Source organism: Gymnoscopelus braueri (genome assembly GCF_963280865.1).
Source record: "Gymnoscopelus braueri genome assembly, chromosome: 9".
Lineage (NCBI taxonomy): Eukaryota > Metazoa > Chordata > Actinopteri > Myctophiformes > Myctophidae > Gymnoscopelus > Gymnoscopelus braueri.
In genome coordinates, this window is record NC_137610.1 from 8,569,745 (window position 1) to 8,588,503 (window position 18,759).

At 40.5% G+C, this 18,759-nt stretch overlaps 2 protein-coding genes across 2 annotated transcripts; one reads left to right on the forward strand and one right to left on the reverse strand.

The window, feature by feature from the left end:
• The first annotated feature begins 215 nt into the window (after window positions 1-215).
• Window positions 216-7,673, forward strand: psma1 (proteasome 20S subunit alpha 1). The gene is made up of 10 exons (XM_080437477.1): window positions 216-286; window positions 2,041-2,085; window positions 2,212-2,313; window positions 3,167-3,270; window positions 4,249-4,337; window positions 4,881-4,951; window positions 5,392-5,521; window positions 6,266-6,345; window positions 6,475-6,579; window positions 7,357-7,673. The coding sequence occupies exons 1-10, from the start codon at window positions 284-286 to the stop codon at window positions 7,426-7,428; spliced, it is 801 nt and encodes a 266-aa protein (XP_080293603.1). The 5' UTR covers window positions 216-283; the 3' UTR covers window positions 7,429-7,673.
• A 1,339-nt stretch (window positions 7,674-9,012) lies between these two features.
• On the reverse strand, window positions 9,013-13,868 carry ric3b (RIC3 acetylcholine receptor chaperone b; the record flags this gene model as incomplete). The annotated part of the gene is made up of 6 exons (XM_080438012.1): window positions 9,013-9,803; window positions 10,490-10,623; window positions 11,387-11,480; window positions 11,762-11,840; window positions 12,073-12,293; window positions 13,751-13,868. 6 exons carry the CDS (start codon window positions 13,866-13,868, stop codon window positions 9,013-9,015), a joined length of 1,437 nt encoding a protein of 478 aa, XP_080294138.1.
• Window positions 13,869-18,759: the final 4,891 nt, after the last annotated feature.

Below are 18,759 nucleotides of genomic sequence, written 5' to 3' on the forward strand. Positions count from 1 at the left end.
AAGAAATGTAAAGGGTACTTTTTACCTATTTAAACTTGAAAACGGGTCAAAAATGACCTTAACACAATGGAAGGGTTATGTAAAATAAAGTACTTTTTCCACCGCTGACAAAAAGTTGAAATAAGAAGATACGAGGTTTCTGCAGCTACCAGGGCTAATCAATCAATCAGCTGTTTGACAACATCGGACATCTGTTGCTCTTCCTGTGACGCAGGAGTTCAGGAAAAGAAATCAAACCGGAATCACAGCTCAGAGCCTCGGGTTCAGAGAAGCTCTAGTAAAGATGGTAAGATTGAATGAAATTCCACATCATTTGACCTTCTCTTGTCTCATATAATAATAATATACCGGATTGGCTTCTCGATCTCATGATGAGTCGTCATGTGTGCATTTCACTTATCTTTAAAACCATAAAGAGCTCACACTAAGGCTAAGCTAACGAGCTAGCACACCGCTCACTGCACTGTGAGTAAGCAAAACCAGGGTTGCCATGTCTGCTTATTATAAGCGAATGTGGGCTTGTTTATTATTGGACTTGTCCTTAAAGTGTAGTTGTTGCTTATTTGGGCTTAATGTTGCAAACATTTTCATGGCAAGGACCCCCAGATTAATATGTATTTGTCCAAAGACCCCCCTTCCCCATCTGAATGAAATTGACTTTTGTGTTTTATTTTATTTTATTTTTTTAAATAGCAGATCTATTAAGAGCTTGGTTGCTTATTTCTCTCGCAGAATCTGGCACTTCTGAGCAAAACACCATCAGCCCTCATTCATGACTCATGAGGCTGGAGAAATAAGTCAGAAAAACGCAATTGTTTTGTAATTGAACCGTTCCAACATAAAACAAATAAATAAAAACATTCATGTATAATAATAATGAGGGTCTTAGTTTTTTACCCGTTGGTGATATCTAGCACGTTGGCATCTTAGCTAGCTAACTAAAGCTAGCGTGCTAACATTAGCTTTCGTTTTCTCTTTTCCATTGATTTCGCTGCGCCTTTTTTTGGTGAAATAAATGCTTGTAATTTGTCATATACTGATGAATGTTAAATGTTAAAGTATGTCCAGCTAGCCTAGTGCCTACAATGGAAGATTCTAAATGTTATAGCGTGTGAAATGAGAATACCACAGTGGTTCTCAACCTGTGGGTAGGATGTTTGGGGATCTGCAGATGACAGTGAAGTGACAGTTTAAGGACTTTTAAGACCTTTTTTAACACATTTAGACCTGAGACCAGTTTATTTTTAATATAATTATTATTATTAATGTTTTTATACGTATTCAAAGATTTTCAACAAAATTCAAGATTTTTCAAAAAATAGCAGATCTACAAGCTCATAGTGCGGCACTCAGTGTTGCGCTATGAGCTTGGATATCTGCTATTGTTGAATAGCCAGATGGGTTAATACCCCCCCCCCAAAAAAAAAAAAGACTGCATCAAAAGTAATCAATAAACTACTATAAAAATGGGTCAAACATTGGACAAATTGTCAAATAATACAAATATATATAAATATTGTGAAAATAGCAGATCTACAAGCTTACACAACTGAACTTGTAGATCTGCTATTTTCACAATATTTATCTGTGGAACCGAGTCAAGCAAAATGTAATGCCTCAACTCTTACAATTCCAAGTGCTTATCAGGGTGGGTGGGGGGAATTCAAATATGATTATTTCAAGGGGTCGCGGCCTGAAAAGGTTGAGAAACACTGCATTACCATGATGACGAATTCCCTGGTGCCATGGCGAAGTTGCAAACAAAACTTTGTTTGCACCTGCCCCAGCTGGCTACTTTATTATTTATTTATTGGTAATCCAATGCCTGAGTCTAGAAGAAAAGCCCATGGCAGTCAGTTGTCACAGAATGTCTTCATCTCTTGTGGAGCCCAACTGTGTTTGGTTTGGTTTAGTTTTGGGGAATCGAACAGAAAATGCAAGACAATTACGTGAGCTCACTATAAAATGTGTTAAATTGTAATGTGCTAGAAATTACTTTTAATGTCATTAACAACATGATCTGTTTTTCAATCTCTCTAGTTCCGCAACCAGTACGACAATGACGTCACAGTATGGAGCCCACAGGTGAGTGAATAGTGTTTATATAGCTCTCATAGGCTTTCTAAAACGTACTTGAATGAAAGATGTGTTATCATTAAATTGTATTCCATAGAATCTTGCATTAATATAAGCTTTTTGCTTCTGTTCCAGGGTCGTATCCACCAGATTGAGTATGCAATGGAGGCAGTGAAGCAGGGCTCAGCTACTGTAGGACTCAAAAACAAAACCCACGCAGTCTTGGTGGCACTTAAGGTAATAACATTACACACTATGAATCACTAGGCTGTTATTTCCAGCTAGTACGGCATACTTTTAGGTCTTTCACTGGCTGTCGCTGAAATTGCAGAATCTCAATATTTGATTATTAATAGGGCTGCCTCTATGTATTATTTTCTTAGTGGTTATTCTATCAATTATTTAAATGAATTGAGAAACACATTTTTTGGGTCATTTGTTTCATCTTTTGTGCATCAAGGAATTGACCAAGAATATTTTTTTAATAATGGACCAAATCGATTAGTCCTATATTATACTACGTCGTACAACAATGTCGCACACAAATAACAAAAATTGAGCATGTAGATCTGCTATTTTCAACAACAAAAAATACTTTAGGAAAATGTTGATAATTGATTGTTGTTCTTTTTATAATCGATTTGATAAGTGTGGCACCCTTAATTACTAATGCATGTTATTTTACCTAACAAGATGATTACTGTATGATTTCAAAGTCTGTATGTTAATTATAATACAGCCAGATATATGCTATACAGTTGTATATGAAGCTTATGTTTTGCAAATATAAATAAATGGAACATTAACATTTCTCCATTTGCGCAAAACGCAAGTTGACAACCCAACTCCCTGTGTTTGGAGGCATCTAGAATCTAAATAGACTTTTATTGAACCTCCAGTCTCCAATGCCCCTGAGGGGGGAGATGTCCACATCAATTGTTTTTATTTGAAAATCTGTAGGAGTGGAGCTACCAAAGGGTCCACTGTTATTGGATCGAACTTTTAAATCGATCTGAATATTATTGTTTGACCTGCTAAGGTTGATCAGTGTCTTACTTAATGTGTGGATGTGGTTGTTGTGTCTCTACAGAGAGCTCAGTCTGAACTGGCTGCCCACCAGAAGAAGATCCTCCATGTTGATAACCATATCGGCATCTCTATTGCGGGACTGACTGCTGACGCCAGATTGCTCTGGTAGGAATCATGTACACACAGAGTCGTGTGTGTATGGTGATGGTCTGGTATCTTAACCCATTAAAACCAGGAATGCATCTGTGTCATTGTAGATTTTAGCTATATATATATATAGCACATTAGTTATATACAAGATACTAGATATACAAGTTCATAGCTTGTAGATCTGCCATTTTTGAAAAATCGTGAACATTTGTGCAAATCTTTCTGTAAGCGAAACATTTTAACTCAAATCTTTGCTTCTGGGGGTCCCTGGAACAAAATATTTTGAGATGGGGGTTGGTGGCCAAATACATATAATGTTGGGGGTCCTTGACATGAAAACATTTGAGAACCACTGATATAGCAACATACGTTTTTCATAAAACTGTTTAGAAGACATTTGTAGACTCTGCCTCAGGTCTTAACACATCCACTGCCAAGGGCTAATCTCATAATGTACTCACCAGTGCCAAGGTGTTTTTGTTGTTTTTTTGTTTTTTTCATGTCGCCATAGATCTTGTTAAAATCCTTAAGATTGAGCGCTACACTGTCTGTTTACATCCGCGAGATCTCCCTGTATCTCCCAGTGAAAACCACGTGTCAAACGGGGCATCCATGTTTGAGTTAGAGCGGATTACGTTAAACAGTGAAATGCGAGGAGAAAAAACTACAGGAAGAGAATTGAGTTTCAGTTTCGTCTGTAGAATGAGAGCGGGCGTGCTCGTCAAAACCGGATCCCAAATAATTCTATTTCCTGTCATCAAACCGGAAACGGAAGTGGATCAAAAAAATTCCGAAAGTGCACCCGGACCGCGCATGCGCGAAAAGACCGCAGCCCGTAGGGCTACGGTCTCGGCGCTTAACAGTTGGATTTAACGGCCCGTAGGACTACGGTCTTGGCAGTTAATGTGTTAATGGGTTAAGTCAAGCTGTGACTAAATGATGTTTTTTTTTTATCATCTAACCAACATGTTCCTATTAATTTCTCTCCCACAGTAACTTCATGCGCCAGGAGTGTTTGGACTCCCACTTTGTATTCGATAAGCCCCTCCCAACTTCACGTCTCGTCACTCTTATCGGAAGCAGTATCCTTTCAGTTGTTGTGTTTAATCCATGATTCAAGTTCTCAGTCGCCACGACTGATTTCGGTCATTTGATTTCTATAGAAGACAAGACATGCTGACTTAATTTGTTGCATTTCGTGATTTATACTTGTTGTAATGTGTGACCCAGTAGATGTTTAGGGGTAAGGGAATAAAGGAAGCTACAAGCTGCCGGTGTAAATTAGGCAATCATTGCCTTTTATTGCTTAATGGATAAATCAAGGTACAAAGTTTGGCATAAAAACTAAACATAACTCTAAATGAAAAGCTGAAAATATCTGTATACCGAAAATAACCAACAGGAACTTAGATGGGAGTAAAACAACTTGAATGAATACTGGCACCAACCATCTGCAAATTCTCCAGTGACCGACAATGACTGGTTGCACTTGCCAGTTCTCTGGTATAAATGAGTAGTGTATTGGTTGTATCTTTAATTGAGCAAATACGATTATGCACAGTCAGCATAGCTTTTGATGTACTGTATATGGTAAAAATAATTGTTATCCTTAAACACATGTTTAGAAACCCAAATCCCAACGCAGAGATATGGAAGAAGGCCTTACGGTGTGGGACTCCTCATTGCTGGATATGATGTAAGTTTGCTTTGTCATGATAATAGTTTTATATTTTATTGAATGTCAAGAATGCTCTGTGCACAGCAAAATTCCTTCCAGGGTGCTGATGAAAGTAGGAATCGATAGTTAAATCATTCATCCAAGAGGTTCACTGCACAAGGAGGCTTCTATTTTCTTTTTTTGTTTAACAAGTGCAAATATTCACCTTTTCCCCACATTTTATTTATTTATTTATACATAGTAGCAATGTTTATTGTGTTTAAATTATTACTTAATATCACTGAGCACAAGCAATATGTCCATGATTCAAATCTGGAAACCATTTGAGAGGGTATCGTGCTGCAAGAATAAGTATTTGCTAAAGGTAGGGTCATGGAGCATAAGCATGTATGTCATTGTATATCAGACTTGTTAATTCTTTATCTATTACATTACAACTGTATGTATTTTTCTATCAGGATATGGGACCTCATATCTTCCAGACATGCCCCTCAGCGAACTACTTTGACTGCAAAGCCATGTCCATCGGAGCACGCTCACAGTCTGCACGTACCTACCTAGAGAGATCCATGGACAAGTTCATGGACTGTAAGAAAATTCACAAGTGTTTTACTTCTATTCATTGAGCCGTGCTGTGGCCTGACTGTTATGGTTCTAGAGGTGCAAAAAGTAAAGAACCACTCATTCACTTACACAAGTGCATTCAAACACATTCAGCCCTGAACGCTAGAAAGATTCGCCCTTTGATATTTACAGCCGCTCATGTACACTCTGTTTGAATGCAGGCTTATGCTTTTGAAAGCGACACATAGGAGTGTATCCATTTAAAAAGATGTAATTGTTGCCTCAGTGAAAAGTGTAATTGATTCATGCCTAAGGTCATGCCATTGAAATTAATAGTGTATGATACATTATAAAACACAACTCTCTTGAGGATTAGTTGAGCAAAGCGATCCGTGTATTGGATCGCTTTGTATTGTATCGATTCAAAATCGTAACACTTGATTTGCCACAGATGACAGATAAACAGGAATTTTGACTTATGACTATTGTAATGCCTTCAACTATTATTCTAGTTGAAGACATTACAACTGACCTGGAGTGTATTTACCCATTAAGACCTGGAACGCATCTGTGTCACTTTAGATTTCTTTGGCTATTTAAAAATAGCAGCTATACAAGCGCACTCAGTGCCGCGCTATGAGCTTGTAGATCTGCTATTTAAAAAAAAATCTTGAACATAAAAAAAAAAAAAAAAGGATTTAGAAAACATTTTGAAGAATCGCCTCAGGTCTTAATGGGTTAAAACAAGAAAAATGTCGATGTTTCTAGGTAATCTGAATGAGCTGGTGCAGCATGGCCTCCGTGCTCTCAGAGAAACGCTGCCTGCAGAGCAGGATCTCACCATCAAGGTACATTGCACACATCTATTCTACACAGTAAAATCATCAGTCAACAGATAAAGAATATCATTATTTTTTTATTACTTTTCATCCCGGTTTGGACCCACCACAGTCTTGGTATATTTTGTTATGTTTCAGAACGTGTCCATTGGCATTGTGGGTAAGGACATGGAGTTCGTCATCTACGACGACGAGGCTGTGGCTCCCTACCTGGAGGGCCTGGAGGAGAGGCCTCAGAGAAAGGTACAGTAATGGAGTTAGTTTGGGTTGGCACTGACTTTCAACCGTTGACTGTAACAAAAAGAAAAACATTTCAGAGAAAGGGATAAGTATAGTACCTTTATTAGAAGGATAGCCCCTTGGGATGTGTCATCTAATTTTCGAGAGTGATGGTTGATTGCTTGCCAAATCAGCTGGTAGAGTTGACAGAGTTACCAGCTACAGCAAAAATGTACCAATATGTGCTAATAATCCCAACCAGGGTGTGAGTTTGGCTTCTGGTTGGTCTAGTCATGAAGCATCTGTTTGGATCAGTCTTGGCTGTCAACAGAGGTGGAAAAAATATTTCCTGTCATGTCAAATCCTGGTGGTTAACCAATGCCATGCATGAAAAATCATAGACTGGGCATCTGCCCCTGTGTTACAGTTCAATTCAGTCCATTTTGAGTCTCTGAAAGGATAGATTTTCACTTGTTTTCACCATGTCCTGAGCCAGAGCACTATAGCACACATCTCACCAAGCCTACCCCGTTTATTGTGAGCGAGTAAATATCACACCCTTTCTCCCATTATCCTATCGATGATCACACTGTCTAGTACATAACCATCTGCTTACCTCTTAGCCCACTTGATTCCGCGTCCCCTCACCTTCCCATTCTCCCAAAACTCATAATAGTTACTTATCCATTTCCTTATTCTCCTTTCAAAACAAATGACCATCAAGAACCTCAAACTAGTGATGACAAAATAGGCTCCACAATGTTCTACTCCTCTCAACCACTGTTCTTCTTTGTGTTGAAGGTTGCCCAGCCAGCAGATGAGCCTGCAGCAGCAGCAGACGTCGCACCCGGCGACGAGCCAATGGAACAGTGAGACAGAAATGTCACTCAATGATAGAACCCAGTCAGTGTCCCCCTTGGAGCAGCTGGAAACGGGCACAAATATACACGTCAAATAAGCGTCAACAGTCACAATTGTTAGACCAAGCGAAAAGCACTTGTAGCGTGCCACTTGTTGAATTGTTTCTCATATGCACTCAGCTAACATCAGGTGATGTTGCTTTTGTATGGGTATTATGGGTACTATTTCCATTTTACAAATAAACTCCTTTTTCTGAACCGCAGTGTCATTGTTCATACGTGGTGAAAGCAATGGATGAAACTTGTATGTTCAAACAGGACATATTGTATTTATTAAATCACTCAACAGTATTTTCTCTCAAACACTGATATGCAAAGATGGGTGCATTTATAAATAATTAAGTGTATAAAAGTGACACTTTAAATACTTGGAAGGTATAGAAGACAAACTGAAGACATCACTGATGCAGGAAAAAGCTCACATCTGCATAATAAAAAAATCACAAAGGTGTTGGATGTTTACAGTGTCATTGATATGTTTAAGTTGGTATTGAAACCAGTTCAATAAATGTTATGTAGTTGTAGACAGTTTGTATTTATTTCTGCTTAAAATAAAGCCATTCATCTATAAAGTGATATGGCCTAGTTGCCAATCATGTTACCCAGTCATCATCAGCATGCATCCTATTTTAAGTTAAAATCTATTCCAAAATGTACTGCATGTCTATAAATCTCTTATTCAAACTTAACGTATTACCAAGAACAATCCAACAAGCCCCATTTGTCAAACTTTTAATTGGAAAAAGGATTCAGTATCAACCTTGATGGGGAAAAAACAAATGTTATCCAATCCCTCATGTCCCTTTTTGTTCCTACAATAAATAGCTACAATACACAGTTGTCTTTTCTACTACTACAGCTTCATCTGTAGAAATACCTGATCTCTGAAGAGTAGCACACTGATCCTCACAAGGAAATCTGTGCTCATGATATTAGCCATTCAAGTATATGCAGGACCAAAATAAATTAGTGTATAATGTGCTGAGGAACTACACAAATGTAATGACCTATCTCCCTCTGTCTTACCTACTTGACATACAGTAATTGAACATTATTGTCACAAATAGACAAGTTGGGACAATGGCCATAGGGCGGAAGTTACAAAGGACTTAAAACTGTCACTACGCAAGTAGTGAACAGCACATTCTTTACTGAGGCCACCAACACCTTGGCAAAGAATTTGGAACTTTGGGGATTTTGATTGTTTTGTGGCATGTTAGAGGTCTACAAGTAATTATTAGTATGATCAATTTGATTGCATGAGCTATCTAAAAAAAAAGGCTCTGTGTTTTCCAAAAGCCTTTGTGCCAAGATCATATGTTGCTGCTGTCTTCTGCTCATTTTGTCACTTCTTTATGCCAAGTAAAGCAAAACAAGATGGTTGTGATGCTTACTTGGCTAGAACTTGTGTTCCCAGTTTCAGTGACCGCTGCCATCCTTCATGCTACCCAGCCTTTGTGAGGAACAGTCATTAAAATGTCAAAATCAAGATGGAGGCCTAAAGTGTGTAGGTCTCTCTTTACTCTCTCTCTTTTGGTCAGTGACAGTCCCGCTTCTTGTTCCTCCTCCTGTTCCTGCGTCGGACCTGGGTACAGGAAGTCGCGGTGTCTCCGTCTGGCATTTGGAGTTGGCTGGAGCTGAGGTCCTCCATCTTCTCCTGCTCCATCACGGAAGTCATGGAGTTGAGGTCCTCCATCTTCTCCTGCTCCATCACGGAAGTCATGGAGCTGAGGTCCTCCATCTTCTCCTGCTCCATCACGGAAGTCATGGAGCTGAGGTCCTCCATCTTCTCCTGCTCCATCACGGAAGTCATGGAGCTGAGGTCCTCCATCTTCTCCTGCTCCATCACGGAAGTCATGGAGCTGAGGTCCTCCATCTTCTCCAGCTCCATCACGGAAGTCATCTTCAGGGTCAGCTCCAGCTCCTCCAAAACCCCCACCAGGTCCTCCTTGGGGACACCCAAGTCGATGTCACCCTCAACCCCACCGTCCTGCCCCACCTCCTCCGGTTCACACGGCTCCTCCTTGTTCCTACAGTCCGGACCACCCTCCTCGGGCCCTGTATCCTCTTCCTCGCCCGTCACCTTTTCTTCACCTGCTGTAGCGAGAGCAGCTTCTCTCGAATCTTCTTTCTGCGAATCCTCCGATTTCTCAGCTTCTTCTGAGTCTGGGTCCTCAGGGTGGTTCTCCCTCAAGTCAGCCCCGTCTGCTCCATCGCCCTCTGTCCTCTCAGCGTCTGTCTCCGTCTGTGTCTGTGGGTGATCGTGCTGGTCATGGTGATGAGGACAGTGGGAGTGTTCATAGTGTTGATGAGGCTCTTCGGGGAAATCTGAAACACAGTTTGACAATACACACTTGTGTTCAAAGGAAAAATACTAGATGACGGCAATAAAGCATAGAGAGTCACTTCACAGTACAGTTTATAGCAGTGTATCCCTTTACAGGCCTTTTTTTCCCTTGGAGCCCCCCTTCTTACATCTGTGCACGCGCACACTGTATAGTTCTGTACGCCGATTAGCGAAAAATTGCAGATACAAGCTCACAACGCGTGGCATCGTGACCTGCCATGCTGTGAGCTTGTAAATCTGCTATTTTTAATTTTTTTAAAAGGTAGGGAAAAAAATAATATTTGACATGCCTAAGACAGAGATGCCAGGTTGAAAATGGATGAAAGCAATTCCGATTTTGTGCAATTCCGATGTTGAACATTTTGGACTACCTCCAAACAGACAAGGCCTCATGCCCCCCCCCTGTGATCTTTGGTGCCCCCCCCCCCCATGGGGACACTGGTTTATTGAGTTTAGAGAAATTAATGCTCTTTTCAGGTGTATTGGTACTGCATTTTGTAAGATAACGCCATTGATGAAGGCAGGAACTCAACAAACTTTACTGACTGATTTTGATAAAACTCTCCACCCCATTTTATTCTTAGTTAAAGAGTCTAAGTACTAAGTACATATAACGTCAACACGTTGTCACACATGTCATTTTTCCCGTCCGTGTGGTGTTGTTTACCTTCTTCCCATTGTGCCTGGGGTTTGCTCTCCGGAGCCATGCCCTCCATCAGCCGACCCTCCTGCATCACTCTGGTGATCTCCCTGAGCTGCATCAGCAGGCTCTCCTCCTGGTCCGAAGTCACTCCCTTCACCCTGGAACACGCAGACAGGAGGAGACACACTGTATACTGTGTTCTCTGACCAAAACAATGACATCCTGCAAAGATCTAATACATATAACACTAGAAGAACAAAGTTGCACCTACAACGTGGCAAAGCTTTCTTGGTCAATGAGGTTCAACAATTTGTTGGTGTATTTTATTCACGATACATCAAATCCAGCACATTTTAATAAAAAATCTGTGTCAGGCCTGTATCAGGGCTTCACATGATAATGATTTCAGAAAATATCTATCCTAAATTGGCTGTTATGTGTAGCCCCCTTTGTGGGACCATGATGGTGTGGGATGTATCACAAATGCCCCCTAATGAGCTGGTGAAAGCCTGGGCCGCAGCGTGACTTTGCAATGCCAGCCTGACAGCGTGTCGCGGGTTCGACCCCCGTTCCCGACGACCTTTGCTGCGTGTCACCCCCCCCCCCATATCCTGTCAGCCTACTTTCCCTATCCCTCTCTAAATAAAGGCATAAATAAAAATATTATGAGTGAAATTGTATTTGACCTGGGTTAAAGCAAAAGCAAGACAAAAGGGAAGTATATTAAGATCCATTCAGATGCATATCTGTACCTGGACGAACACATGAAAAGTTTCAAGTATTCCTTCCTGGATATTTAGGAGATTATTGCCTTGTTATCAAATGAGCACAGACACACAGTTAAACAACGTGGAGACATTGGAAAACTGAGGGAGGAAGCCGGTTGAGGAAATGATGGGTCTAACGCAGGCACACACCCACCTCTCAGGACTGTGGTTGGCCTTGGACACGATGTTCTCCATCACCAACTCGGTCTCCCTCAGCTTCTCTTGCAGCTGGACCAACTCAAAGTCAGCTGGAGAGAGAGAAGATTAAGAAACTGGTGAGGGAGGCGTCTTCTGTCGAAGGAACTCACTTTGATCATGGCTCATGGTTTTAAATAAATATTAAAATGTATAACTATTACTACTACTACTACTATTTGTACTACTATTACTAATAATAATAATACATAATAATAACTACTACTACCTGCAATAATGGTAATAAATGATGATGCTCAGACTGGACACCGTTGCAAAGTAAACTCCATTTAAAAAAGGTGTGACAGGACCGGGAGAAATGAATGATACTCACTGATCTTCCTCTTCTTGTTCTCCGCTCGAACAGAAGGAAACTTCTTCTCTGTTGGTGTGGTGCTGCCCCTGTTCGTGATCTGAGAGAGATTAAGACACCAAGCCTTAGTACAAATCAACATGGTTTAGTCTAGGTGTGTGTGTGTGTGTGTGTGTGCGTGTGTGTGCGTGCGTGCGTGCGTGCGTGCGTGCGTGTGTGTGTGTGTGTGTGTGTGTGTGTGTGTGTGTGTGTGTGTGTGTGTGTGTGTGTGCGTGTGTGCGTGTGTGTGTGTGTGTGTGTGTGTGCGTGTGCGTGTGCGTGTGCGTGTTCACCTTGAAGAGGATGTAGAGGATGTACGCCAGGATCCCAAAACCATAAATGGGTATAATCTGCCCGGCTAGATTGGATTTTCCTCCGGTGCCAACCCCCGTGCCGGCCCCCTTAGCTCTGGCTATGGCCTCTGGGTTGTGGGCCCTGGAGCGAGAACCCACGGCTCCCTGGCCGGCTGGGGCCTTCTGACGGTTGGCCATGGGTGGGAATCGCCCAGGACCTCCTGGAAGATGGACAAGGAAGGAGAGGATAGCAAGAAACTAAACTGTTGAAGTAGTAGTGCATTATAGTGCAGTGAAGTAATTTATTGAAATTTATTGAAAAATGTCTGGCACAGGATGCAATCCTCTACGCCAGACTCATCACAGTATAAATATTTATTTTCAAATTGCGACATTCACAATTCACAATGTACTACCCTTCAACCCACCAACCCACCCCACCCCACAAAGTACAGTAGTGTAAAGTAACGAAGTACATTTACTCAAGTACTGTACTTAAGTACAATTTTGAGGTATTTGTACTTCCAATTTCCAATACTTTTACTTCTACTCCACTACATCTCAGAGGTAAATATTTTACTTTTACTCCACTACTATTATTTTAAAACTTTAGTTAGCTTAGTTACTAGATTTTGATTATTATTACAAAACATACATTAACCACCCTATATAAATTTCGGCCATTTGAAAATAGCCGATCTACAAGCTCACAATGCGACACATTGTGAGCTTGTAGATCTGCTATTTTCAAAAGATTTTTATACATTTGAAAACGTGAAATGGGACTCTCTGTAAATTAGTACTTTTATTTTCGGTACTTTAATTACATTTGTACTTTTACTCAAGTACATTTTGATTCCGGACTTTTACTTGTAACAGAGTATTTCTATATTGCAGTAGTGATACTTTTACTTAAGTAAAAAATTTGAGTACTTTTTCCACAACTGGTGAAGTGTAATAAAGGGTTAAATAAACACTGACATAAATAACGTGTGGTCAAATCCAGTATTCTGTACACTGATGCCAGGCCAACATAGAGAGTGTGGTTTAATGTGCACACTTTAAAAATACACACAGAGACAACACATTGGCCATATTATACATTCAGGTCCAGTGCCTCCAGGTATTTCTGGACACCAATCCTGTTTTGCCCAAAATGTAAATTTGTACATTTTTTTTTAAATGGTGCCCAGAAATACCTGGTGCCCACTGTTCCGTTTACCCATTCAAAAGATAAATGATGAGTTGACAGATAACCCACCCACCCTTATGTGTAGCTTATTATGCTGTTGTAATGTACATGTATGTACGGTGCTATGGCCAAGTAGCCAAAATTGCTATAGTTAAAAACTGTAGTTATGTTGATAGTTTTAGCTAAGAATTAATTCAGCTGCAAAGAAGCTGGTTGTGCTAGTGCTACACCTGGTCAGGTCAGGTGGTTCCATGTCATTTGATGCTGGGTGGTTCTGTGCGCCCTCTACTGGGAGGATACTATTACTACTACACAAGGACGATAACCATCGATAATAAAATAAAATTTAAGTAAATATAAAACAAAATATATTATAAACTGATAATACCAGCTCAGGGCAGGTTTACATCCCACACGTGGAAGCCATGGGAATGCAATGATGATCCTTAGAATAAAGAGACTAGAGAGGCCCAGTTGAAACCTTACCATCTGGACCAGCATCCTTCTTCCCTCCTCGGGACAGCAGCATCTTAGGAAGCAGCAAAGCGACGCAAAGCACCAGACATGTGGCCAGAGTCGCCTTCTGGAAGGTTGACATCGACATTTTGATGTTACTTTACAACATATGAGTGTGGATCTTACGGATTGCAATGTCAAAAGATCGCTACCTACGGCCGATGCTACATTACTGGGATGATGCGTCTCTGTCATTCATTTGTGTACTCGGCCGTTGCCAGATTCTGTGAAAGAAACAAGCAACCAGGTCACTATGAATTCAGTACAAGAAGTGGACCCCAATTGAAACAAGCCAATGGCTTTCTTGGGGTTTTCAATTCCTATTAGCTGACCTTGTTTTGAACTGTACTTTCATGTGCTTTTTTTCTGCAAACTTCGAATAAAGTATTCAATCAATCACTCAATCAGTCTAGGAAAAACAAGCCCAAAAGGTTGAGGACAGAGTAACTTGCTATGGGCCTGGTCTACAAGATTCGACACAACATTGACCAGACCAGACTCATAAAGAGACGGTGCCGACAAGCTGAGCGCAAATGGAAAGCTGACAATCTCCATATTTCATTAGACATCCTGAAGACTCTCATGGCAGATTATCAAAATGCAGTCAAGGTTGCAAGATCAGATTATTTCTCCAATATCATTTCAACCAACAGCCATAACCCCAGGACTCTATTCAAGGTGCTAGACTCGGTCACGAACCCCACCCCACCCCACAGCAACCAACTTTCTAAAGAGAAATGTGAAGAATTCCTCAACCACTTTTTACACAAAGTTGAGAACATCAGATCTCACATAATCCCAGACACTAGCTGCGCCCCCTTTTTCCCGAACGTCTCAGTCTCTTTTAACCATTTTCTACCGGTCACCTACCAGTCCATAGAAAAAACAATTGTCTCAATGAAATCCTCCTCCTGCCAACTGGATCCCATTCCAACCAAAATCTTTAAGGAGGTTTTTCACTCAATTTCACCCCACATTCTGGCCATCATAAACGCATCCCTATCCACCGGCACTTTTCCCTCTGTCTTTAAACAGGCCACCATCCAGCCTCTACTGAAGAAACCCAACTTAGATCCATCTGTCCTTAACAACTACAGGCCAATTTCCAAATTATCATTCTTGTCAAAAGTTTTGGAGAAAATCATCTCTTCTCAATTAATCACTTTCATGAACAACAATGACATTTTTGAGCAATTTCAGTCTGGATTTAGGGCTCTCCATAGCACAGAGACTGCCCTTATTAAGGTAACTAATGATCTACTACGCTCAGTCGATGATGGTGACTGTGCCATACTGGTACTACTTGACCTGAGTGCGGCCTTTGACACGGTCGACCACTCCATCCTATTGACATGCCTGAAAAGATGGGTTGGCGTGCAGGGAATCGCCCTTGAACTATTGCGTTCCTATCTCAGTGACAGAACTATTTCCGTTGTCTCTGGCGACACCTCCTCCCCCTCAGCCCCTCTCACGTGTGGTGTCCCACAGGGGTCTGTTCTTGGACCTCTCCTGTTCTCCATCTACATGCTGGAGCTAGGTCACATCATCCGCAAGCACAAGCTTTGCTTCCACTGTTATGCGGATGACTCGCAAATTTATGTCCCGGTCAAATCCCCAACCAAAGGAAGCTTAGATGGTCTAAGGGCCTGTCTCGCTGACATAAACTCATGGATGTCACAAAACTTCCTCCAGCTGAACGCAGATAAGACTGAGATTGTTCTCTTTGGCCCCCCACATCTCACTAGCCTTTTAAAAGACGACCTGGGCAGCCTGTCCAGTGCTGTAAAACCGGTCGCCAAGAGCCTAGGTGTCTTCTTCGACTCAGATTTCTCATTCAATGTCCAAGTCAAAAAAACTGTACAATCATGCTTTTACCAACTCAGAACAATTGCAAAAATTAAGTCTGTCCTGTCATCTGTAGATTTAGAGAAACTCATACATGCATTTATAACCTCCCGTCTGGACTACTGCAATGGTCTATACACTTGTTTAAGCCACAAAACAATTTCTCGCCTGCAGCTGGTGCAAAATGCAGCTGCCAGGCTTCTGACTAATACAAGAAAACGTGCCCATATCACCCCTATTTTAGCAACTCTCCACTGGCTTCCTGTTGTTTTTAGAATTGATTTTAAGATACTTTTATTAGCTTTTAAGGCCCAAAATGGTCTTGCCCCTAAATATATCACAGATCTGGTGCCTCCCTATGACCCACCCCGTAGCCTAAGATCCTCTGAGGAGGCCCTCCTAGTAGTCCCCAAAACAAATTTGGTCACAAAAGGTGATCGGGCTTTCTCTGCCCGAGCACCTATACTATGGAATGCCCTACCTGTGGAAATTAGGAAAGCAAATTCCCTGACATCTTTTAAAACACTTCTAAAAACACACTTATTCAGGAAAGCCTTTCCCTAGATCCCCCTATCAGCCATAACTGTTTTGTGTGTGCTGTCTTTCTATCTAGTACCTATTTTATTTGATATTATTTCTTCCTTATCCATGTTCCTTGACTTATTTTAATTACCAGATATGTTTTTACTGCTTATCTGAATTGAATGCTTTTATGTCAAGTCCATAAGACTTTTTAATCTTGTATGCTATGTTTTTTTTTCTGTTGTTCAGCACTTTGTAACTTATGTTTTGAAAAGTGCTATATAAATAAAGTTATTATTATTATTATTATTATTGGGATCTCCCTGTATTTGTCAAAATACTTCCAAAACGTAAATGAAGTCCACGATCATAACACCAGAGGCAGCTCCACTGATCATGTTCAACCCAGATTTGGCACAAACAAGGGAATGAACTCTTTCTCATGCTACAACAAAAATGTGGAATGCCCTACCCAAAGGAGGGAAGGAGTGTAAAACCCTACTCACTTTCAAAACTGCCCTAAAGAATCACCTTCAGGAGGCTGCAATTCCAAACTGGCCCCTGTCAAAGTCTTACCTTTGACAGGTCTTACCTTTGCCTACCCCCCCTCCCCCTCCCCTCCTCCTAAAACTGTCTATTGTACATATTTCTTGTTTTTCATACCAGTGACCTGTAAGCTGATTGTATGACGTTCTGCATAGTAGTGTATATTTGTATGTCTTCTTAAATGTCATCATGATTTGAGTGCACGGGGGTCTCATATTAAATAAGCCAAGTGCTTTTATGAGCGATCCAGTTTAGAGGAACTTGTATTGTGATTTGTACTTCCATGTACTATTACCATGTCTTTCTAAATAAAGTATTCAATCAATCAATCAAAAAAGAAGCAACACATGAGCACTTTAAACCTGTTATGCAACAGCTATTTGAAAATAGTCGATCTACAAGCTCACAACACGTTGCGTCGCGATGCGACCATTGTGAGCTTGTAGATCTGCTATTTTCAAACACTCTTGCAATAAAATGTGATATTTGGAATATTAATGAGACATTCTAATAACACAGATCTGGTACGGGGCTCCCTGGCACAAAACATTTTCAGATGGGGGGTTAGAATAGGGGGGGACAGGTACATATTAATTTGGGGGTCCATGACATAACATGAAAATGTTTAAGAACCACTGGTTTAAACAACATTAGGAAACAAGCCCAAATAAGCAAAGTTACACTTTAGAAACAAACCCAAAAAACGCAACCCGCAACTTTACAGAAAAACAAGCCCACAGTCGCTTATAATAAGCCGACATGGCAACACTGTGTGTATCGTGTACTTCCTTGTTCATTCTCAGAACGGAAGTATGAAGAGAGCAGTTAGTACACTTCTATGGTTTCACCACTAGATGGCGACAAAGCTCTGTTGATGCCTCAATGTACTCAGTAGGACCAGCTCAATGCTGGGGCCTGTAATGCTGGTTTTCTACAGTGATGGAAGAAGTACTCACATGTTTTACTTAATATATATACTCTGTTACATGTAGAAGTCCCATATATTCCAAATGTACTTGAGTAAAAGAACAAAAGTATCAAAAATACACTTAAAGTACCAAAAGTTAAAGTACTAGTTGCAGAATGTCTCATCTAAAACGTGTAAAGGTCTTTTGGAAATAGCAGATCTACAAGCTCAAACACGTGTGTTGTGAGCTTGTAGATCGGCTATTTTCAAATAGTACACTTTTGAGTTATTTTTACTTTACTGGAGTATTTTCAATTTTCAGTGCTCTTATACTCCACTACATTTCAGAGGCAAGTATTGTACTTTTACTCCCCTACAATTATTTGAAAACTTTAGTTACTAGTTACTTTGTAGATTTGGATTATTATTACAAAACATACATTTACCACTTCAGCCCTATTTAAACTTTGGCTATTTGAAAATAGCCAAAGATTTTCAAACATTTTAGTACTTTTACTTTTGATACTTAAGCATATTTTGATGCCAATGCTTCTGTACTTTTACTCAAGTAACATTTTGAACACAGGCCTTTTACTGTATTTTAATATTGTGATATTGCTACTTTTACTTGAGTAAAATATCTGAGTACTTCTTCCACCCCTGCATTCTTAATCCAAGACTAATTTAGACCTGGGACAGAGAGAAAGCTATCAGATATGTCTCCAGGAGCAGAGCGGAGAGCCCTGGCTCAGCACTATAAGCATTACAACAGAAACGTGAAAATATCACATTCTCCTCAATTAATCAAGGAGCCAATGTCTTATGCATGCACCTTTTTTTCCACTCACCTGAAATGGCTTTATGCTAACATACTGATTTCCATTTCTTAAGTATCACATAGCCTACAGTGGATATAATAATAGCCCGTTCACAATCCATTAATTTTATACCCCGTTTATTTATTCAGGGGAAAAAACTACTTGGGGAGAAAGGAGGAAAACAAAGTTACAACAGTGCATAAGATACTGTACCCACGGCTCAATAATGTCTCCAGAGTCCAGAGATGAAAAGCAGGCATATTGTCACATGGACCAAAGAGTATTAGCAAACCGTTTTATGTTTTGTTTCATTCCTGCTTTGGTGCCAGATGGGGCGAGGT